Source organism: Centroberyx affinis, unplaced genomic scaffold, assembly GCF_046629955.1.
Source record: "Centroberyx affinis isolate AG114_WGS23_722 - 3 ecotype Tasmania unplaced genomic scaffold, CSIRO-AGI_Caff_v1 ptg000641l_1, whole genome shotgun sequence".
Lineage (NCBI taxonomy): Eukaryota > Metazoa > Chordata > Actinopteri > Beryciformes > Berycidae > Centroberyx > Centroberyx affinis.
Window position 1 is genome coordinate 291,205 of NW_027279267.1, and position 23,133 is coordinate 314,337.

The window sequence follows — 23,133 nt, forward strand, 5'->3', positions numbered from 1 at the left end:
AAGTTGCCCACTATCTTTTTTTAGGCGAGTATCTGTTTATGTTAGAATTAAATCAACTTTTCCATTGGGATACAACAGGGTAACCTTGATTCTGCTGCCACCTAGCGTCTCTCCTGTGCATCTGCGTGCCTAGACGTGACGTAACGGTTTCCGAGAATTCAACCAATCAGCTGTCAGTTGCGACGACGGTTTGAAATTGAAGCGGGCGAAGGCGGAAGAGAGAGGAGGAGACGGGGGGAGAAAAAAGATAAACAAAAGTAGCTTCCTATGACTGCACACCTATCAGGTTTTGTTTGAAGCTATTCCTCATCGTTTATCTACACATTGAGCATTGTACTGGCGTCCTTTTACGAAGTTAATACTTCTTAAAGTCGCGTAACGTTACAGCTAAATATGGACGGAGTTGTCGGTCGCGAACGTTAGCCACTCTGCAAACTCATTTTAACCGTTTTTGTTTTTAGCAGTCAACAGCCATGTCGTTATTCTCTGTACAAGCGAGGAAGCATACAACTTATTATGACCATCTCATGGCAACATCAGCATCGAGGACACCCGCGGCCAGAGAGCGAAAAGCAACGGAGATAAGCAAAGGCGAAATAATACCATCGGGAGATTCTGCGTGTGAAGATAGCAGATCGTCGGATAAAAGCAAAGTGGAGATAAACAGGACGTATGTCATCTCGGCGCTGTCAAGGAGCGGTGGCGGCGGCGGGCAGCAGACGCCTCACCGCGGCCGACTCACCCTGCAGCGGAGGTCGAGGAAAACCGGGGCGGAAAACGCAGAGAAAACGATGGGGGAAAGCAGCCGGGACAGCACGCCCGCACCGGAGAAGAGACTGACCCTGCAGCGGAGGACCAGGACTCGCTCTATTGATAAAAGCGCAGGCGGTGATGGGAGTAGTGGTACCGGGCAGGGGCAGCGCTGGGTCAGCGGTACCGACCCGAAACCAACGTCCAAAATCCTCACTGAATCAAACACTAGAACACCCGGTAGTGCTGGGATATTCCGGTCTCTCAGTTTGAGGGAAACGGCCTCCAAGGGCAAGGCGAGGGAGACTCCAGGTCCAGCGGATCCGCCGGGGAGGCTGGCACACAACAAACCCCCCTCCTCTGTCCCAGGTAGGCTGCCAGACGACCAGGTCAAAACCTTCTCAACCCCGACCAAGAAGACCCCGTTCGAGAAAATCGCCGCAAGGAAGGACGTGTTCGAGAAGCTGGCCGGGAGAGAAGTCCCTATAAAACCCGTGGCGGTCAAGTCCGCGAGTCTGGAGAGGCCCCGGTTCCGCGCGCAGCAAGCGGAGGACAGTAAACCTCTTCCGGCCCCGCGGGTGAACAAGATCCCCGCAGGTGTGCAGAGGTCAAACGCCGCCGCCCCGCAGCAGGTGAGGAAGACTTCCACCGTGCTGAGTCAAAATGGAGACGTGACCCTGGCGAGGTCCTCCGCTCCTGCACCGACACCGGCCTGTCCCGAGCCCCCGGTCCGGCCCAGTGAGCTTCTGAAGCCGCAAGAGTCATTGAAGATGGAGAACAGTGCAGTGACTGTCGCGGTCCGTGTCCGCCCGTTCAATGCCAGGTTTGTAATGCAATGTTTTCCTTAACTGATGTGCAAGTTATACAGGAGCTGGTGTCGGTATTCCTCAATAACCCCACAGCATTTTAGGGTAACTAGGTGTAGATTTAGGGTATTGTAGATGGTTCTGGGTCACCAAAATGTACTGTTGAGCCTTCTGGAAGTGTCATGGGTCTAATTCAACCAAACACCTGTAGGCTATGTGCTGAATTGATAGTCACCCGCTTTTCCTCTAACATTGAAGCCAGGTTTCTACATAGATGCACGCTCAAAATATCACAGAAGGTATTCATAGTATTTTGTTACCACCACACAGCCACTTTAGTAAGAAAATAACAGGTGATTGTAATCAAATGACAGCCACAGTCAATGAGCTGTGTATATGGTAAAACACCATATTGATAGGAAATGCATGCGACACCATGGAAATACTATGAATAATGACCTCAGATCTCGTTTTTATGTTTAGCAGGGCTCCCACTGGCGGTGAGGTGCATTTTAGACATGGAAAGTCAGGGAATTTGATCATTTTTATGGGGAAGTCATGGAATATTTGGGATTGTTTTGTTTTTGTTTTTTTTGGAACACTTGGAACACTTTACAGGAATATAGCACAATGGATTTTACAACTTGTTTCACGCTTTCTTTGCATTAGCAGGTAGTTTTCAGCTGGGTTTTTTTTCCCAGAGAAAGCCCAACTGGAGTGGAAACCAGACTGTTTATCACTTTAGAACTTTTCTGAGCTTAAAAACAACTAAGAAACCAGGAATGAAGAACATTTGTAGGTTATGGAAGCACTTTGACTTAGTTATGGAAATTTGTGGAAAAGACAATTATAAATCTGGGCCACAGTGGGAACCCTGTACACCCTATCTGCATGGCATCAAATAAGCTGATACCCACTAATATAAATGAAATACATTGCTGAAATGGTGTGTGTGTTTATTTCTGCTCTGTTCTAGGGAGAAGGCAGAGAAGGCGTTGCAGGTCATCTTCATGAACAACCAGGAGACTGTTGTCCAGCACCCGGTCTCCAAACAGAGCTACTCCTTCACCTACGACTTCTCCTTCTGCTCCGTCGATGACAGCGACCCCGGCTTCTCCAGCCAGCAGACGGTGTACAAGACGCTGGCCAAGCCTCTGCTGGAGAGGGCCTTCGAGGGATTCAACACCTGCCTGTTTGCTTACGGCCAAACCGGCTCCGGCAAGTCGTACACGTAAGTATTTTTTTGTTTATTAGCGTCACCTTATCCCATTAAATCACTTCCCCTCTACTCTGCTCACTTTCTTTGCGCTCAAAAAGTTCCTTCTATCTCTGTCCTCGATTCTTAATTTACTTCTTGTTCTAGCACTAATCTACATGTTATTCTATGGTCACAGGAATATTGTCAAGACATTAACGCCCCAACCCATTTACTCCTCATTGTTGGTTGCTTGTAATGTTGATGTAGGAACTGAAGCTTATTCTACTGTTGCACTTGTAAGTTGTTTTGGATAAGAGTGTCGCCTAAAATGTAAATTTGCACACACAAATTATTAAAAACCACTAAAAGAGAAAACAAAAGCAAATTGTGAGGGGAAAGCCATGCCACCCCTTAGGGATTATAAAACATTGTAAACTGGACAAAAAGAAAAATATAAAAAAGTGAAGATGACAGAGATAAGCTGAATTGGGGCCCAGAAACTAAATGACACAAAAGACAAAATACAGAGGAGATGGCTAAAAAAAGAGAGTATCTCCCATTCACTTGAAAGTCTGATAAAGCTGTCAAGCTTGGTATTTTCAGGCAACTAGAAAAATGAAAATCTGGTGGTTTGGCGGGTTTAGTGTTGCATTCATAACTGAGGAGCTTTATTCCAAATTAAATTAGAGATTCTCTGTTTTAAATGACATTTACTCCTACAAAATTAGTACTGATCATGGAGTATTGTGGATGTTATCAGCTATCTTTACACCTTGTTTTAAAAAAAAAAAATCATAATATTTGAAGATGAAATCGTCTAAATGATGTAAATGACTTTGGGTATTTCTGTAAAAAGGGATATATAGTGTTTTCGAATGTGTATTTTGAAATGTTATCCTTCAGCTGTCAATTTGATTTATTTTTCATCATTCTTCTGCAGGATGATGGGTTTTGGAGAGGAGGCAGGAGTGATCCCTCGGTTTTGCCAGGAGCTTTTCTCAAGACTGGCCTCCATCGAAGATCAAGAGGTTGGAAATCTCACTCACAAACATTTAGCTCTGGCTGATTGCTGTATCACTTATTTTAGTGATTATCAACCTTTTCAGAAACAAAGCGATGTCTACTCATGACTCTGTTGAAGACATTAGTCCAGTAAATTCATGAACTTTAATACCAATTGATTATTTTTATTTCCCCCTTTTTAGGCTATTTTACTTGATTAATTATAAAGAAAAAAAACCTAGAGGCTGCAAATATTCATTGTTTCTCAAGAAAACACCCCATCCCAGATTAAGAAACATGATAATACATTTGTATATTAACAAGGGTTGAGGTCTACAATTTTATTGGAAATTGTTTCACTGAATGTCGTTATGTTCCAGGTCGCATGTCATTTGGAGATGAGCTACTTTGAAGTGTACAATGAGAAGATCCACGACCTGCTGGTGACCAGAGATGACCCGAACCAGAGGAGGATGCCTGTAAGTAGTTTGTAACGGAGTGAGAAATAAACTCCAACCGCTCAACTGTTGGTAAATTTTTACTGTGGCTTGTAAGTTAGTCTCCTCTACTGGCCACTTTGGCTGGTAACCCATCATGATTCGGAGATCCTTTTCCAAAAGAATAGTGAAAGTGTTTGGTAAATTTTGAGATATACCAGCCACTATGTCCAGTCGACTTAAACGTTTCCTGGCTGCCCTGGTCTGTTAAGATAGCATGGAACATTGTGTGAGATGCGCTTATGTTCAAAATGCAAAATTGTGCTCATTTTTCATGGTCATCTGTAGAGCTGGGTACCATATGAATCTAAAACGTAACAGAATACAGAACTTTTTCAGCACTGCCACTCGATAACAATTCTAAAACAATGTTGTTTTTGATACCTTTCTTTGTTGAATGAAAGCAGATTCATTGTGCAACATAATTAATCTTTTTTTTGTGTAATTTTTTGTTTGCTTATGCTATCAGCTTTTCTAAATATAATCAAAGTTCAGTTGATTGTCTTAGTGCAAATTTCTATAAGCAAGAAGACAAGTTCTTATTTAAGAATACAATATTTTGAAACGACTCCTAAAACAGGTCCAGTATCAATATGTATATTGTTTTTTTACACCCAGCCACATGTGATATGCTAAAATCAGGGTTCCTACACATGTGTAGAAAAGTATGGAAAGTGGATTTGATCATTTGCAGGTCTTGAAACATTTGAGAATTGCATAAAATTGTCTGTAAAAGAAAGGGGAGGGGGACTGTCACTCCCAATATGCATATGTTTATGGTTTTATGTAACAGTTCACCCGCTGTCTTGTCATATATAGTGCTATTTGTCGTGAAGATTACCTCAGCCGTAGGGTGTAGTGGCCTAGCTGACAGTCCCATTACCCAGCCCATATCAGCTTACATCATAGCGAACACTGAACAAAATCCAGTCAAGAAATCAAGGCCTGGAAAAAGTCTGGAGTTTTGTATTGGGCAGTGTGAAGGAAGCCTTCATCATATGAGCTTGATAAGAGCCAGTTTCTTTGTGTTTCCAGCTGCGGGTGAGGGAACATCCAGTCCACGGGCCGTACGTCGCTGAGCTCTCTGCGTAAGAAAACATTATTCCTTCCTGCGTTATATCACTCCTCAATAAAGGGCAAACTAACAGTCTGGAATAGTGTGATTTGCCGAATTGCTCACTGTATTTTTTTTCTTTTTCCCACAGGAATGTGGTGAGCTCTTACAGTGACATCAAGGTAGGTTGAACCTGCTCTCAAGTTATTTTGCACATTTCCGTTTAGATCCACGGCATTTAGCTGATGCTCTTAAGCAGAGCAACTTTGAATGAGTGAGCGAGTTGGGTTTCAGTTTCTTATCCTAGTAAACTTTGACACAACACATTACTGTTGCAGAGATCAAACCTGTGACTTTCCAATTATGGGATGCTCTCTCTGATCACCAGACCCCCCTGCCTCACATTAAAGTAATTATCCATGATGTTTTGATATAACACAATGGTGATTCAACCTATTTCGAATTCATGGAAGCTTTTACATTTACCGTTCTAAGCACACAGTGTCTGGTAGGTCTTTCAAGGGAAAAAATCCTCTGCCGCACAGGAAGTGATGCGTTTTACGTTTCCGCCAGCAGCAACAGCAGTTTGTTTGGAATTAACAGTAGAAGAACCGGGTAGCTAGCGTGAGCAGTGATAGCCACCATGGCTGAACAGACAAATAACAGAGCGCCACCTACAGAAACTCAAACTTCATCAACAGAAAATCCAAGGAAAAAGACGGCACAGTCCCACCCACACTGTTTGATTGACAGGTGATCTCTGGGAAGTGCAGTGCAGAAGCACCACAGCAATGAGCTCTGAGCAACAAAGATGTTTCCGAAATCTAAAGAACAAGAATCTTTCGGATTACCACGTAAAATATTTCCAGTAGGAGATTCAGTTGTAATTCATGTTCTACCACTTCCCTTACTCCAGGGTTGGCTGGAGCTCGGCAACAAGCAGAGAGCCACAGCAGCCACAGGCATGAACGACAAGAGCTCCAGGTCTCACTCCGTCTTCACCTTGGTTATGACCCAGACCAAGGTATGGCCTCTCGCCCTGTGTGCGTACGTGTGTACATGCATCATGAGCCAAAAAACAAAAAAATCTAATTTTACCTTGTAAATAAAGGCTAAAATATTTACTAAAAACTGTTTGGAGCTGTCTGTTTGAACTTGTGCTTTAAGTTTTATGTCTCCACTGTGCAACCAGAGTTGAGACATAAATTCACAAAAATCACTTTTGACACCTCTTTTGATCTTCTAATTTCTTCTAATACCCTGGGTAAGTGGGCCTGTCATGTGTTTCACTTTACTGTCACATACAGTATGTCTCATCAGTATGTGTGTTTCTGTGTGTGTGTGTGTAGACAGAGTTTGTGGCGGGAGAGGAACATGACCACAGGATCACCAGCAGGATCAACCTGGTGGACCTGGCAGGCAGCGAGCGCTGTAACTCAGCCCAGACCAGCGGAGACCGACTCAGGGTACACACACACACACACACACACACACACACACACACACACACACACACACACACACACACACACACTATGCTATTCTATACCAGTCTAGGGATGGATATCCAAAAATGATACCTGTCAGTACCGCAGCAGTTTTTGATATTGATTTTAAGGCATTAAAGGGCATCAGAAAAGATGTTGCATTGATTGAAATAGTGGATTCACACATTGAGATTTCATCAGGGGATCTGAATCTGTTTAGAAAAGTCCTTGATATGTACAAATGTATGACAGGGGATGTTGAATTTGCTTTGTACTATAATATTCTTGCAATTACATATGTGTCTAAAAAGTGTTGTTTCAAGACTGGTATTGAATTTGAAGTATGTCAGTGATACTGGTTGCACCAGGGACCCCAGCAATACGCAATATAAGTTACATATTTCTAAATACATTTTGGACACACTCATAATTGCTGGAAATGCTTGGGATTCTACTTGGCTAACTGTTTAATCATGAACCTCTTGTTTCCTTGATTATGAAAGGCAGCGATACCAGAGAAATAATTTCTATCTTTGTAATCACATCAGAGAGGGTATTTAAGAATGTCTAACAACAAAGTAACAAAGTTGCTTATAGAAAGTTGAGAATAACTTCAGAACATTTCACAAAGCAACACATACACTTTTGCATATAGGTCTACATAGTCACATTTCTTTTAACCTTCTAAATATCTCACCTGTTAGATGCTAAAATGGTGGTAGTCTTTTCATGCTTTACACATTAATTATACTGTTTTGTTCTGTGCAATCAAAAGCAGGCAGCTCCATGAGTGATTGTAATGGCCTTTCCCTCCTGTATCTGTCACTGTAGGAGGGCGCTAGCATCAACAAGTCCCTGCTCACCCTGGGGAAGGTGATCTCTGCCCTGTCAGAACAGGCTCAGACCAGGAAGAAGGTCTTCATACCCTACAGAGAGTCTGTCCTCACATGGTGAGAGAACAATATGATTGTATGCACGTAGCTGTTGTAGAAGACCCAATTTTTACTGCAGGCTTGCTGAAATGTTGCTGCACTGTTGCTCTAACCCTAGGAGGAGCAGGTTTCACTCTAATTACTCAACTAATTACCAGACCATTTGGAATGGTCTGGTAATTAGTTGAGACACTGGAGTTTTTGTTTTACTGTATAACATTTAAGAAAGACTCTCGATGGTTCTAGAAGTTGTGAACAGAAATACGAATCTGTCCACGATGACAGATTCCCATCCGTTGACACCTGTTTGCCTCTCTCAGGCTGTTGAAAGAGAGTCTGGGCGGCAACTCCAAGACGGCCATGATCGCCACGCTGAGCCCGGCGGGCAGCAACGTGGAGGAGAGCCTGAGCACCCTGCGCTACGCCCAGCAGGCCCGCATGATCATCAACCTGGCCAAGGTCAACGAGGACACCAACGCCAAGCTCATCAGAGGTCAGACACTGTAACACGTTTGGTCCTGTCTTGGCTTATAACAGCTTTAGCAAAATGCTCCTGGATAGCTTGACAGAGCCGAACAACAACATGGTTGGGATCTTCACATGTACCGCTTTATTCAACTATACTTGTCGACCATACAACGCCTGGTCTCTACGGCACTATATTCTCTAAACACACCTGTGTAGATTAATATAGTGTAACGCATACCAAGTCGTACCAAGAGACTTAAAGCTTACTTGTGGAACAATAGACTTGGAGCAGAACTCAATACATGTTGCTGTAACTCCATCTCAGTAAAACAAGGAGCGCCACCCAGTGACGTAATCTGTTACTGCAACTAAATAATGTTCCAAAAGCACAGTAGGCTTATTTCTGTCTATTACAACAGTGACACTCACAACTTCCAGGTTCAAAAAGTAGAGAGCTTGATCAGAGTTAATTGGAGGCAGCGGGGAGACAACATTTGCATTAAAGCTGCAATATGCAACTTTTTCAACTTTTAAAATAACAAATAAGTACATAGGATATATTATACATTATCATTCTTTGTCTGTCTCTGACCCTGTGTGCATATGCCTAAATCCCCCTTTTGCCTGTAATTGGCTTTTCAATGATGTTGATGTTGTTTTGGGGTGGATACCATTTGCTGTGGGCGTGGCCAGCAACGACAATTAAGGAAAGTTGTAAGAAAAGAAAAAACATTGAATCTAAACTTGTAGCAGACAAGGCCCGTTTAAAAAGATGGTGAACATAGGCATTGTTTTTCCATGCTGGCGATATCTGAAGGAAGGCCTGAGAGTGACAGAGCTAGCTTGTGTACTGCTAGACGGCTAGGATGCTAGTCAGTTTGCTACGTTTTCTACGTAACCAGCTTGCAGTGCTAGATTATAGTTCAAGTGTCGGGGCGTGAACTTTACCAACTGTGGGGGGAGGAGAGCTCATGGTTTCATATTGTAGCTTTAAGAGAGAGAATTATGTTTTTTTCCCCTGCACCTGTGTATGTAGTATAGTGTGTTTTGCTCACAGTGTGGGTCTTTATGGGTGTGACAGTGGTGTGACAGTACAGCACCCCAGACATAATGAGGCACTGGCACACTTTCACATGGTGCTGGCAGGGTTACATGGCTGGTTTCTGCATTCTGCTGTCCTACACAAACAGCACCACACCTGCTCAGTAGTCCAGTGGAAAACCAAACAGAGCTATTCTGTGCCATTACCACAGCAGAGCCAGCACAGGTACAGAACGGTGTTTGTGCCGTGGAAAAACCTTGTAGTGCAAAATATTGTTTCAAAGCAACACATCACATCTCTGTATGACCCCTCTGACCTGTGTGATATTATTTAACCTACACCCCTCTATTATAGCTCAATTATATGTGTACACATCAAATTCCTTTTTTCATTCACACTCTCTCTGTCTCGGTTGTCTGTATGTTTGCTTTTTCGTTGTCTGCCTCTCTTTCCCTCTCCGTCTCACTCTATCTCTGTGTGTATGTGTCTCCCTCTCTTTCTGTTTATGTGTCTCTCTCTCTGTCTCCCTCTCTCTCTGTCTCTCTCACATATCCTCCCGTCCGCCCATCTATCCATCACCGGCTTATTCACCACCCAGTTCAATTAAGGCCTGGCCCTAACCTTGCCTCCGGGCCATATTTATGCACTGTCAGCTGCACATGGCGGCTAACTGTCATGCAAGTATTATTTTTCATAAGGAGATCGCGCTGCCGTTTGCCTCTTTAAGCACTAAGGGGAGCTCTTGCTGTGGATTTGATCGTCCTCTCACATCACCTGTCAGTGTGAGATGCTCAAAGTATATGCGACTCAAAAATTCACATATCAGGTCAATGCTGCTCAATAAATCGTCTTCAATAGGCCGTTGTTGTTTGGAAGGTCAATGGCACAATGGAAATATTTCTGCACCTTCTTTTAAAGTCACTTCTTAAAACGCACTTTTTTAGGCTCGCTTTTATATAACTGTTCCTTCTGTGTGAATTATGTCTCACTGCTGTAATTTTATTTTTCCTATTTTGCCTTTTTTCCTGCTATTTCATATTCACTGGCATTGATTTCTAGTCATTTTATTCATTGTTTTGTAATATATTTATCTTTTTAACTTTCCTTACAATGAAGTCATTTAACTTTGCTTTTTTAAAAATGATATACATTTTGTTTGTTTATTATTTTAGCTGTATTGATAGTGCTGTGGATAAAAATGTGTGTGTATGCGTGTCCAGAGCTGAAGGCGGAGGTGGAGAAGCTGCGGGCGGCCCAGATGAGCTCCCAGGGCGTCGAACCGGAGCGGGTCAGGCTGTTCCAGCAGGAGATCGCCGGCCTGAAGAGCAAACTGAGCCAGCAGGAGAGAGAGATGGCCGAGGCCCACCGGTCAGCAACACTGCAAACATTATGACATTCTTCATTTGTATAACCAGCTAGTCCCACTGGGATTATTAACCTTTTCAAGAGGCTCTAAGAGAAAGCTTTAGTTTATTTGCACAAGTATAAAACCTAGTAGCAAAGTGATTCTTCATATTCCCATCATTTTTTCTACTCATTTCATACTTTACATTTTCTGTGGTTTTACCCCTCTCCTCACATATTATGATATTTGTGAGTGTGAAGAATAATGTTCATCTATAGAGTGATATGGCATAGTTAGTCAGGGCAAGAGGATATCAGTGTAAATCATACTTGGTACCAAAATATGCAAATAAAATAAAGAAATTAAGGTCTGAAAAAGTATGGATTTTTGAAATTGGAATTGCGCAGGAACGCTGTTGGCTAAACAAATCATAGACAGCTCTTTGTTGACTCTTTGTTGACCCTTGTTGCTAACCACAAAGAGGTAATCTGTTTTGATAGTCTGAAATCTCTGATTGGAGTTTGGTGTGCAAGTGCCATTTGGCTCATTTCTTTTTTTGTTTATTTATTTTTTCTCAATTTCAGACAGTAGGAAAGTTGAGAGGGGGCTGAGTAGGGGAGATGCAGCAGAGAGGATCCTGGCAGGATTTGATCTTTAAGTGCATGTCTGGTTCCAGGGGTCTTAATTTAACCACTACACACCATCATGGGCCAGTTACATTGAGCTTTCATTGTCTTCTATTTTTCAGGGCTTGGAGAGAGAAGCTGGAACAAGCAGAGATTCGCAAACGTGAGGAAACCAAAGAGTTGCAGGTGATTTGGATTTGAAAGATTTCAGCATCTTTTTCCACTCTGTTGTTTAACTCCCATTTACCTTAGATTTACATTTTAGGTGTTTAGCTCAGGCTCTCATCCAAAGTGACTTACAGTAAAGTGCAATAAGCTTAAACTCCCACATCACCAACATTACAAGCAATCAATAGTTAAGGGTGCAAGTGTCAAAGTAACAGTGCCCCGAAACAGCTGTGTCCCTAGAATAATCATGTATGTTAGACAGGAGAAAAACAGCCAAAAAAAAAAAAAAAAGATCTGTTTATCTCTCAACATTTCCTGCTCTGTGTGTCTTCCAGAAAGCAGGCGTGACGTTCAAAGTGGACAACCGTCTTCCCAACCTGGTGAACCTGAACGAGGATCCGCAGCTGTCTGAGATGCTGCTCTACATGATCAAGGAGGGCCAGACCCGAGTGGGCAAGCACAAGTCTGAGTCCGCCCACGACATCCAACTGGCAGGAGCGCTCATCGCTGACCAGCACTGGTGAGGACCGCTGAGGGGGGGCGTGGAAAGGGGAAGATAGACAGATAGTTATATTTTGTTCAGTTGTGTAAATTATATATAGTCTGTGTATCGTATTGGCAGTCGTTCCACTGTGCTTATTCTCTTTTGCTCTAAAACACAACAAGGTGGCATACTAATGCTTAGAATTGATGTGTTTGACATTTGATTTATATAATTCTAGTTTGAATTGAGGGTCAGTGAAATGAGAATTGAGGCTGCAGGATTATGGCTAAAATGATAAGCACAAGTATGTCGCTAGCTTCATTATTAATCCTGATTTATATTCTCTATAATTTGAGGAACAAAGTTATTTTACTTAACTTTCAACATGAAATTAAATGTTTCCCTAATGGCGATATGCCAATATTCTGCGATTATTAATTGTGGAAACTAAAATCGCCATACATACGTACATCTACACATTTAATGATATAGCCACTGGAATTTAACAATAAAACAAACATACACACGCCATTTAGTGTTGGTGGAATCCCTAAACTTGGCAATATTAGTTCCATGTCCTATCAACAGGACCGCTAGCTATACAAGAATTTAGGAAGGATATTAGGTTAGCATGGTAAATGACTTATCTTCTCATGTTATTTTCATGCCTGGTTCAATTAAAAAGGTGTGTGCTTGGGGTTTTTCAGTGTCATATCCAACATCAAGGGAACTGTCAGCATGACTCCCATGGAAAACGCCAAGACCTTTGTTAATGGGAACCTGATCTCTGAATCCACTGTCCTGCACCATGTACGTACAGCAAAAAGATCTTCTAACATCACTGAGGTTTAGCGTTGCATTATACTATGAACTAACGCGTAGTAAAAATTTATAATCAAAATTTACAATGTGCTTTTTCTTTCTTTTTTGTCTCTATGTGTCATTTGTTCTCAGTTAAACACGCATGATGAACCTGTTTGTTGAAAGCAGTTTATGAATGAATTTAACATAATTTGTCTGTGTTTGATGCTGTGTCTGTGGTTTCCAGGGCGACAGGGTGATTCTGGGCGGAGACCACTACTTCCGCTTCAACCACCCGGCAGAGGTGCAGTCTGGGAAGCGGGTGTCGTGCTGGACGGGCTCCGGTGACGGCCACAAGGACTTTGAATTTGCCAAAAATGAGCTGCTCTCCGCTCAAAGAGCACAGTGAGTGTAAAGGACCATTCAAGAACAAGGATTTTCTGTTTCCTTTTTCCTTTTCAAAGCTATTTCAATTGGTTAGAGCTTGACTAATGGTCAGGAACTCACAAGGTTGTTAGGTTGTTATTCTATAACAACCTACAATGTTCTATTAAAATTTCACAAGACTTTAAGTTGCGCTGAGTTTATGAACTCCCAAGATGTAGGAAATTGCAATCCTGCAAAGTCATTGCCTTATCGACAGTTGAAATAAAATCTTAGAGTCAAGTTTATGTATCCAAATTAAACATCTAGAAATCTTTAAAAATAGAGGTTGAATAAAGATATGAGAACATAACTGTCCATAAAATTCTCTCAACACTTCTGGCATTGCAGTTCACTAATGTCAGAGGATCGCATTTTCATAACTCAAAATTCAGTGAAGGAAAAAACGATCCCAGGAGTTTTTCAAAGATGTAATTTTTTAGGGCAATATCTACTTTTGCAGAATAACAACCTCAAGAAGACAACAAGTCAATTTCAGTGGCGTTCCCCTTAAATGCAAGTTTGTGTGTCCCAGGCTGGAGGCAGAGATTGAAGAGGCCCATGTGAAGGCTAAAGAGGAGATGATGCAGGGAATCCAGATGGCCAAGGAGGTCGCCCAGAAGGAGCTGTCAGACCAGAAGGCCCTCTATGAGGACCGGATCCGAGTCCTGGAAAGAGAGCTGGTACACAAAACCATCACTTCTCCTCTTTCGGAAATGCAAGGAGAAAATACTCTACCTTTTCTCCCTGGCCTCTTATGTCTTTACCTAGCACTTCTCCACCATTCATGATAGTTTTAGGGGCACATGACAAAATAATCCTGTGACATTTGTTCTCAAGGCACCATAGTTCTGACTGAGCACTCTTTGCTGTTGGTGGCGTGTAATGCAGGCAGTCTAGGAATTTAAGCTTATATTACTGTCACACTCTGTGTTAATTTATCTGGATGATGTCAGCTAATTGACTAAAATGTAAGTGGAAAAATCCACAAGTATATTTAATTATGCCGCCAGTCCTTTTTTTCATCTCTGAAGCCTGTTGTCTACAGTGATCCCCAGTGAATTTGTGACCAAAAAATGTAATAATACCAAAATACTGTTTTTTGTGAATAAGCAGCTATAAAACTATCCATCTTTATATGTAGCTATACTGCATGCAAAGCTTCTTGAATGCACACAGCTATAGTTGAATGGTGTGTACATGTATTGTGAAGGTACAGTCTGCTGTACTTGCTAGGTTTTACACTTTATGTGAGGTCTTGTTGACCTTATACCATGTATGTTTATATGTACCGTGAAACTCTGGGATAAATTCCCGTACAGTTTTTTTTAGGTGACATATTATAAGTCCCTTGGGGTTTTTTAACTCCTCTGCAAAGTTTATTGATGTTGTCTCATATGTTTTTTAGCATCATATTTTATCACCGACGATTGTTTTTAATGACTCAGCTTCTATGTTTTATCACTATGCAAATACACTTAAACAATTATTGTACTTGGCAGTTAAGGTGATTCTGATTTTGATTGCCCTCATCCCCAGGAGGAGGAGAACGAGCGGAAGCATCTCCAGCAGCTGGACCAGCGGAGAGTGGCCAGCCAGATGGCAGAGCTGAAGATGGCCAAGTTGGGGCTGGAGCAGGAGGTGGACACCCACAAGAAACGCCTCCGCCTGCACATAGAGGCCCAGGTCAGCACCCAGAGCAATACCAGGGAATATTATGTTTCCTTTCCAGGTCTGGAAAGGATGATTGTTTTAAGTTCCTGGAGAGGTTTTGGAAAGCTTTGGGAAATGTTGTTGACTCTCAATACACTTCATTCACTGACAGACCCGTTGTCATTGTAAAGAATAATCTTCAGCTATATGATGATATGACCAAGTTGATAGTCATATTGCCCAGCCACTATCAGTTTTCATCATATTTAACTCTACCCTACTATTCTCAAATCCCATCAAGAAATTAAGAAATTGTGTGAAATTTAGCAATGGGAAATTTGGCAGAACCATGCATGTGGCATCTAAGCATTTTCAAGAATGAGTTATTCACATAATCTTGCTATACAGACAGATCTTTACCTGTAAGTGAGGTTAGATGTGTAAAAAATATGTTAATTAATTCCACCCTTGAACGTGGAAATGTACAGTTCTATGTCAGGGGGACAGACAGACTAAAATAACTTTCAATTACAACATTCAATTTGTTGAACGGTGCAACAACAACACATTGCCACAACTCCCATCCTCTCCTTTCAACCTTTCCCCAGTTAGTAAAAGTAAAGACAGGTCAAGGAAAACTTGTGAAGAAAGAGATAAAAGCCACGTTTATCAAACAAGAACATTTTAAGTTATTCATGTTTTGTTGAATGTTAATATTATATCCATTCTGTGATGTTGCTATGCGGGCCTGGAAAGTATGGAAAAATACATTGAATAAATTAGATAATTTCCTGGTCTCTAAAGGTGTGGAAAATATGGAATTTGAAAACAGAAAATTATGTAGAAACCCTTTTCCTTGCATGTTATTTCAATCAGCAATTGCCATTTTTCCACATCTTGATCCTTGGAACTGCACTAACAGTAAAGCTGGATTATTCCAATGACCATAAATGACTTCTTCTCCTCCATTTGCTCATCCTCATGATTCCTGATGATCTAAAAGGACCTTGAGAGGTTTAAGCAAATGTAGTGACAGCCCATTTCATGTATAAGTGATCGGTCACTGGGGAAGTTATTTTTAGGCAGGAGCGGTGTTTTGGCCTGCTGATCTCCTGTCTGATGATTTTTAATATCGTCTGCATTACCATGATGCAATCCAGGCGATGGAGGACCACCGTGTGCGTCAGGCGAAGATTGTTGAAGCCCTGGAGGCGGAGAAGAGGAAGATCAGCAAAGACCTGGAGGAGATGCAGCAGAAAAGGGCTTTGAGGGAAAACCGCACTCCCAGAAACGGTGAGAGCTTCCAAGTCGGTATCGAGCGCATAGCGGAGTTATGAATCATAAAGAACATTCAGGCCATATAAAATGGTATTTTGAAATGAATCTACGTGTTTGTTTTATCCTGTTTGGAGTACCAGGTGGGTGGCCAGGAAGGCTAGACTATATTTGAAAGTTGATTTAGTATAATTTTCTGTGATTGATAACTTATCTGACAATACCCGGATTGTCAGATTCTGCAAACCCCACCCGTCTGGTGTTTCCCAGTTAGGTTAAAATAAAGGATTATTTGCAAATGCTCTCTGACCCGGGGCTGTTGGCTGAGGTGGAGCTAATGATGTGTTTCATTTCTGTATTGTAGTCCCTCCACAGTGGGATGCCATGAAGCTGTCCTTGATGATTGAAGAGGCCAACAAGATCAGTGCCAAACTGAGGAAAAACACAGTCTTCAGCAGGTACGAAAAGACAACATCGGGCCGTCATGTTACATTCAGTATGATCTGATTTATTTAACAGTTTTAAAAAACACATCAAGTATGAATGAAATCATTGAGGATGTCACATTAACTGAGATTTATTTGCATTGTGGTTCTCAGGATGTAAAGACGGCAAGGCGCTCCAGGCAGAATACATTCAATATTAGTAATAATGTGTGAAACTGCACTAACAACCAAGTACAATCACAACACATGAATACGACATTTTCAATATGATACCATTGAAGTGTGGACATAAGGGCAGGACTGTCCAAGAGCCATTTTGTATGTCGAGATACTGTCTAAAGCAGGGGGTTCCCCAACTTTTTCGTCAGGTGAACCCATATTGCAGTCTATCAATATCTTTGAGTCAAATTTAAAATGCATGGGAATGTTGCATATTTCATGGGTGGGGAGCTAATTTTTCATTTTTAATGTCAATCTGACATTATTGCCATTTCAGTTTGGTGATTCTTCTCTATTTCACATGGGGTTCTGTTCTCAAGGTTGGCAAATCTTGGCATAAAACAATTTAGAAGTTTTATTTCCCAAAACACTGTGTTTCAGAAGAAAATCGTTAAGAAAAATCAAAGAAAATTGAAGATCCTCATTCATTATGTCTAAAATCTTAAAAAGTAATAACTATTTTTTTTTTCAAGCAAGGACTGAAAATACCTGCTATAATTTTTCTGCTCATTATTTTTTGTAAGAGTAGGTGTCACTCTTTTTTGCAATGGCAGATATCTTATTTTGGAACAAGGCTTTTCTTCAATTGCAGTTGTATTTCAAGCTTGCCAATATAAATGCATTTGCACTTTGGAATTAACTCTTGACTCTCCTCTGTTTTAGACACGAAAGCTCCGACAAGGAGAACCTGGAGCAAGGTGATGAGCTGCAGGTCCGGGTCCAAAACACAAAGCTGGGCATCTCCACCTTCTGGAGCCTGGACAAGTTCCAGAACAACATGGCTGCCATGAGGGAGCTGGACCAGGTTAGCCTAAGATCAATACTACACATAGAAAACCGTATGTTGATGTAAAAATACACCTGTCTTCTTATCAGCCCAACTCACGAAGTGAGGCTGCAACAGAGAACAGCATCCCATCGCCTCTAATTGAGATCCTGTAAATTTGCCCTGTTTTCCCAAATTAAATTCTGGTGTGCTGTATTGACACTTCGCCGCCCATGGGAACGGACAAGTTGGAACATAAGAGTGAAATACAAACTGTATCATACTACCTCTCGCTGCCCTTTGGAGTCACCAACATGAAAATTTGCCTAGTGCAGCCTTAAATTTGAGTAAAACCAAGGATGTCACAAAGTCAGAGACTTATTTCCATTGTGGTTCTCATGAAGTAAAGATGGCAGGTTAATTGAATCGTATAACATTTACAAAGTACAAACATAATTTGTAGATAATTTGGAACTCTGTGTTTACTGGCTTGTTTAGGGTTGATTTGAACTAGAGCCAAGCGCAGCCTGTCTTGTTCCCCCATTCTGCATATGCAGAGTCTGACGTATGCCCCAGTGCAATTTCCAATTTCCCAAGCGTTTGACCTCATTTACAGGCCAATATGGCTTGTTTTATGCCTGACAGAGGGGCGCTTTTCTCATCTAGTTGAGTAAATGAGAGTGGGATAGTCAGCAGTATTTTACCCTCCGCAGGGGGATCCCGCCTCTAAAGATGACGATGTGTTTTACGACCCTGATGATGAGTGGGAGCAAGATCTATCGGCCTCCTCTGCTTCCTCCTCCTCCTCATTCTCACGCCGAAGGTAATTATCCAGCTCTTCTTCTTCTTCTTCTCTATCATCCATCCATACATCCATCCATCCATCTTTCCTTCCTTCCTTCCATCTACATTTACATAATATTTTAGGGATTTAGCTGATGCTCTTATCCAGTTATATGCAGTGTGTAAGCAAGCAAGTGTTCAGTGTTTTGCCCAAAGACACCTAAAAGAGTCACATGGCTGGGGATTAAACCTGTGACCTTTCAAGCACAAGAAAGGTCTCTCGAAGCTCTTGTCCACCCTGCTGTCAAAGGCTTGGATGGACAGTGTTTACGCCTCATGTGGAGCTCAAACCCAAAACCCTGAGACTGAGCTCACGGCTTCTGGCATTCCTTTAATGTGAACAATGTGTCAGGCAAAAGGATGAATATGGAAAGTCCAAAGGCTTTTGGATGGAACATGGAAAATCATCTTTGTCAAACATTTTGGAAGATTTTGGTTATTTTCACAAAGTCCTCCTATTTATATTTCCACTGGTGTGATTTACAGCCTGGCACATATTTGGACATTCAACACATCCTTTTTTCTCTCTTCTGAAAAGTTGACATGAAGTTGCTACCCGCAGAATATTTCCCTCCGCTTTTTTTCCTCATCTGTTTAATAATTTCATTTGCGCGAAGGCCAGGCCAAGAGTTTAGAAAGGGAAAGGGCAGCAAGGGTTCTTGTGTTTCCCACTCTATGACTCCTAACCCAAACACACATACACACACACACACACACTCTGCAACCATGGTACAAACATCATGAGGAACCCCCAATGTTTTCCCATCAGGCTGTTATTATTCTTGTCAAGCATGTTTCTGGTGCTCCTGGTGGAGCCTGGGCGAGCAGCGGACCCAGCCAAATGAAACATGGCACAGGCTCAGTTGTTCCCTTTCAACCGCTCTCTGTTTCTGCCTGCATCACACTTATGCCTGAGTCCTGTGGCCACAGCCATATCTGGGTAGCTCTCTTGGTAGACCAGGTGCTGTTGTGGAGACCACCATCCCCCCCCTCTTTGATGTGTCCTGTCTTACGTAGAATTAATTGCAAAAGTGGACAGTCTTCCGTTAGCTGCTAGTAAGTCAGTTTAATGCAACAGACCAAGTCTGACTATAATTTAAACTTAAGTGATCCATGCTGTGTTCTGCTGGAGCTGAGCTTTGTAACACATTTTTTTGTCCCAATTACATGTCAAAAAAGGTGACCTTTTTGTTATTGACTGGGCCAGAAGTGGACTGTATCATTTGTGTACGATGACAGGGCTTGAAATTCTGGTAAATTTAGGGCCAGTGGCCTTTCAAAATCACTGGGCCCACCAGTTACAGTTAATTCTGACTTGACAAACACGAATGGACAAGAATTGATAACCTGACCATGACAAAGGAAGAAAATGATCAGATGTGATACAAAAATAGTTTAATTAACAAATGTTACCATAAACGGGGCCATTGTAAATCATTCTGAACGAGAGTGTCAGCTAAATGCCTAAAATGTGAATATGTAAAATATTTGCGAGGGACTGACAGAGCTGTGGTTGATCTGCTTTTGTTTCCGGTTTGTTCCACATCAGGAGCAGGAGCCTGTTGAAGAGCAGGAGGATCTCAGGACGTCTCTACGAGATCCGGGTCCATCCCATCCAGAGCCTCCACACCGGCTCCTCACAGTCCGCTGGTAATGCATCGCTCAAAATGACTTCATGTTGTTTCTAAGTCACAATACACCTATTGACAATGAATTTTATATACTCACAGAGCTGCTGTAATTTCAAAATTTTCTTTTACTCTTGATCTCGGCTTAGTCAGTGTTCTGCAATCATCATATTGAGCGCTTACCATGATCACATCCAATTAAGGTGTGAAAGAAATGGAACATGTATAGCAACCCTGGGATTAGGCTTCTGATGTTATATATCAGATATCAGTACAATTCCTAGATCTAACTGTCCAATAGTGGGGGGATTGGGATGGGGATACTTAGCAGGGAAAATGTACAAGGCAACACAAAGTGCTCTGATACAAAACAAAGTTTCCCCGTGTCTGTCCCAGGTCTGATGGGTGTGGCCAAACCTCCCTCCACCCATCCCAGCACCTCAGACTCCGCCCTGCCCGGCATCTGCAAGGAGCTGATTGGCCAGGCGGTGGCCCGGCTGCGTGGCTGTAGCGGGACAGAGGAGAGCGTGGCGGACCGGCTGGCCTCTGATCTTTACCTGGTGTACACGGCGGTCCAGACCATATCCGATCTGTACGACAGCCTGGACGACGACAGCCAGGAGAACGGTGAGACTCGACCTAAACTTCAACCTTTTATAAATGACTGTCATGAAGAGATGGGCAGATTGGTGCTTTTGTTTTAATATTCAAGGCTGCCCTAAAACACAGCCTCGTAAGTCATTCCTTCCTATACCTGTCAAATTCAGCTGTTCTAAAATGTAATATGTGATGAGTCTTGACTTATAAACAGTTTCTGTATTCAGTACTTAAGTGACCATAAAGACCATAATTTTGGACCTGCTCAGTTTAAAAAAAAAAAAAAAAAAAACCTCTGGATTTTAAGATTGCGATAAAAGACACAGAGCTTTTTCTATATCATTTGTCTTACAATACACACAAAACTGCAGGTGGGTATGGGATGAGATGCAAATTGTTAGGATTTGTTTCAGTAAAATTAAAGATCTTTTTAAGAAATTGTCAGCTTGATTTGTAGATCAGAGACAGTAAAGGCTACCAGAATACCTTGCAATTCTTCATTTGCTGGGGTCGGCACTTCAATTTTGATCTTTTGATTTACTGTGCAGTTACTGTGCATCATTTGAACCAACCTGTTATTATTGCTCTCTCTCCTGCAGTGTTTGTGTGTAACTTGGAGGCCCAGACCCAGCTGGTCAAGGCCGCCGCAGCCATAGAGAGGGCTGTGTTTATTACCATGCAGTGGTTGGCCAGCGTCAGACCCTCCTCCGGCCGGCTCTACACCATCGCTGAGGAACTGAAGAGCCAAGTCAAGAAGATGGGAGGATTCTTCCAGCTTCTCATTCAGGTAAACGCACAAAATTACAAACACAACTACAGCTCTGTTTTAAAGGGCCTTACTTTCCTATTTTTTGCCAGCATGACAGTTGATTGTGTTCCAAATTTTGTCACTTACCTCACTGTAGAGCTTTACATCCCCTCAGCTGCAGGGAGCGCTGCTCTCCAATACACACGCACAGGGCCAATGCAAACTCAGTCGAACCCAGAAAGTGATTAAAGCACACCCTTTAGGCTCTTTGCGTACCTCCTGCAAGCTAGTTACGTAAAGCTCTACAGTGAAGTAAGTGACGAAACTTTGAACACAATCTATTGCCATGATGGCAAAAAACAGGAAATTGTGTCATATTTCATTGAAATATTTAACATAAATGTATTTCTGTGAGAGGACATGAGTGTTAAACGTCTAAGTAAAACGTGGGCTTTTCTGAAAGAGACCTCATGTTATGATGGCCTATGAATGTGTTGACTGAATCCAGCAGGTTTCCTATGCATCTGAAAGTCTGTAAAAGTCTGGTTAACAAATGTGATTATATCCAGGTCTTGAAAATTTTGGAAATTGCATAAAAAGCCTGGAAATATCTCTTGTTCAGTTCTGGTACACATATGACGTAACATTTTATGTAACTGTAGATTAATTTTACGTAATTTGATATTTGTTGCGGAAGAATGGAATTTTGAAATGGTAATGATGATATGTAACGATCACACTGTTATGCATTTACCGCCATACAATGGTGTTGTATTGTGCTTTTTCTTCACGCTTAAATTAAATAATTGTGAGCACACTGCAATATCTGAGCGGGAAAATTATTTTCAATTTAGCCTAGTTTGAACATGCGAGCGGCTGATCAAAATGCAGAGTGTTGATTGACGGGTCTTAGCTCTGAGCTGTTTGAGCTGTGTGTATGGAAATGGCCAAGCGGGGGGAATTCTCAACCTTGAGCCCCAAACAGAACATGAATATATGGAAAGTGAATCAAAAATTCCTCACCAGCCTCAGCAACTAAACACTAACACTATTTTCCCCCTCTCGCTCCAGATTTTCACCACCTCCGCCATTTTGATTTATTTACTGACCCTTCAATCAATGTCAACCGTTTTGTTGGCTTGTTCATATTGATTCAGCGTTAAATCGATTTTAATTCAACTCGTTTGTCAGTTTGTTTATGTTGACTCTGTGTTGAATCAATGTGAATTCCAGGGCTGCGAGTCAGAGATCTCGTCGATGGTGACGGAGGCGCAGAGGAAGAGCGGTCAGTGCCTGGACGCGGCGTTGCGGGCGCTCGGCCACCTGGCGGCGGTGACAGGCACGCCGCTCAACGCCGCGGAGCTGAGCGGCCGGGCCACGGGCAAGGTAACACCGCCATTAATACCACAGCAGCCACTCTCTCTGCCGGGGCTCCTGGGCCCGCCGTAATCAACCCCCGCTCCATAATACTGGAGAATGGAATATTAGCTGTGTGGATCTTGGAGCAAGGATGATGGTTGGAGGTGGGGAATTATTGAGCTGAATGAGGACACTGCTGATTTTTGGATGTGCAATTTCAGTGGAGTAGCATATTCTGCAGGGCAAACACGCATATTTAGGGATGCATTTGCTCCAATTCTTTTATTGCAGAAACTGAATTATGGAACAAGACAAGTTTGTATATTTCTATGTGTTAGAGAGATTCTTTAAAGTATATTAATTCAAAACCACTGTATTTGCCAAGCACAATACATGTACAGGAATTTCTGTTGATAGACAGTGGACTATTTTATTCTACATATATATAAAACATAATTATAGCATTCAGACAAGGAAAAGAGCGCCACCTACAGAAGCTTCATCAAAACAATTCCA

At 42.1% G+C, this 23,133-nt stretch overlaps 1 protein-coding gene across 1 annotated transcript in view; it reads left to right on the plus strand.

The window, feature by feature from the left end:
• The first annotated feature begins 269 nt into the window (after window positions 1-269).
• The window catches only part of kif14 (kinesin family member 14), a 28,023-nt gene continuing 5,159 nt past the window's right edge, over window positions 270-23,133 (plus strand). Inside the window, exons 1-25 of the mRNA XM_071518895.1 lie at window positions 270-1,573; window positions 2,533-2,787; window positions 3,695-3,782; window positions 4,137-4,235; window positions 5,289-5,341; window positions 5,459-5,489; window positions 6,224-6,331; window positions 6,657-6,773; window positions 7,626-7,744; window positions 8,047-8,219; window positions 10,457-10,604; window positions 11,330-11,393; window positions 11,711-11,895; window positions 12,567-12,669; window positions 12,908-13,065; window positions 13,619-13,766; window positions 14,623-14,769; window positions 15,897-16,029; window positions 16,376-16,469; window positions 17,340-17,481; window positions 18,156-18,265; window positions 19,835-19,935; window positions 20,310-20,540; window positions 21,110-21,297; window positions 22,492-22,644. Coding sequence (XP_071374996.1) covers window positions 474-1,573; window positions 2,533-2,787; window positions 3,695-3,782; window positions 4,137-4,235; window positions 5,289-5,341; window positions 5,459-5,489; window positions 6,224-6,331; window positions 6,657-6,773; window positions 7,626-7,744; window positions 8,047-8,219; window positions 10,457-10,604; window positions 11,330-11,393; window positions 11,711-11,895; window positions 12,567-12,669; window positions 12,908-13,065; window positions 13,619-13,766; window positions 14,623-14,769; window positions 15,897-16,029; window positions 16,376-16,469; window positions 17,340-17,481; window positions 18,156-18,265; window positions 19,835-19,935; window positions 20,310-20,540; window positions 21,110-21,297; window positions 22,492-22,644 — 4,248 coding nt within the window. The 5' untranslated portion in view covers window positions 270-473. The remainder of the gene's footprint in view (window positions 1,574-2,532; window positions 2,788-3,694; window positions 3,783-4,136; window positions 4,236-5,288; window positions 5,342-5,458; window positions 5,490-6,223; window positions 6,332-6,656; window positions 6,774-7,625; window positions 7,745-8,046; window positions 8,220-10,456; window positions 10,605-11,329; window positions 11,394-11,710; window positions 11,896-12,566; window positions 12,670-12,907; window positions 13,066-13,618; window positions 13,767-14,622; window positions 14,770-15,896; window positions 16,030-16,375; window positions 16,470-17,339; window positions 17,482-18,155; window positions 18,266-19,834; window positions 19,936-20,309; window positions 20,541-21,109; window positions 21,298-22,491; window positions 22,645-23,133) is intronic.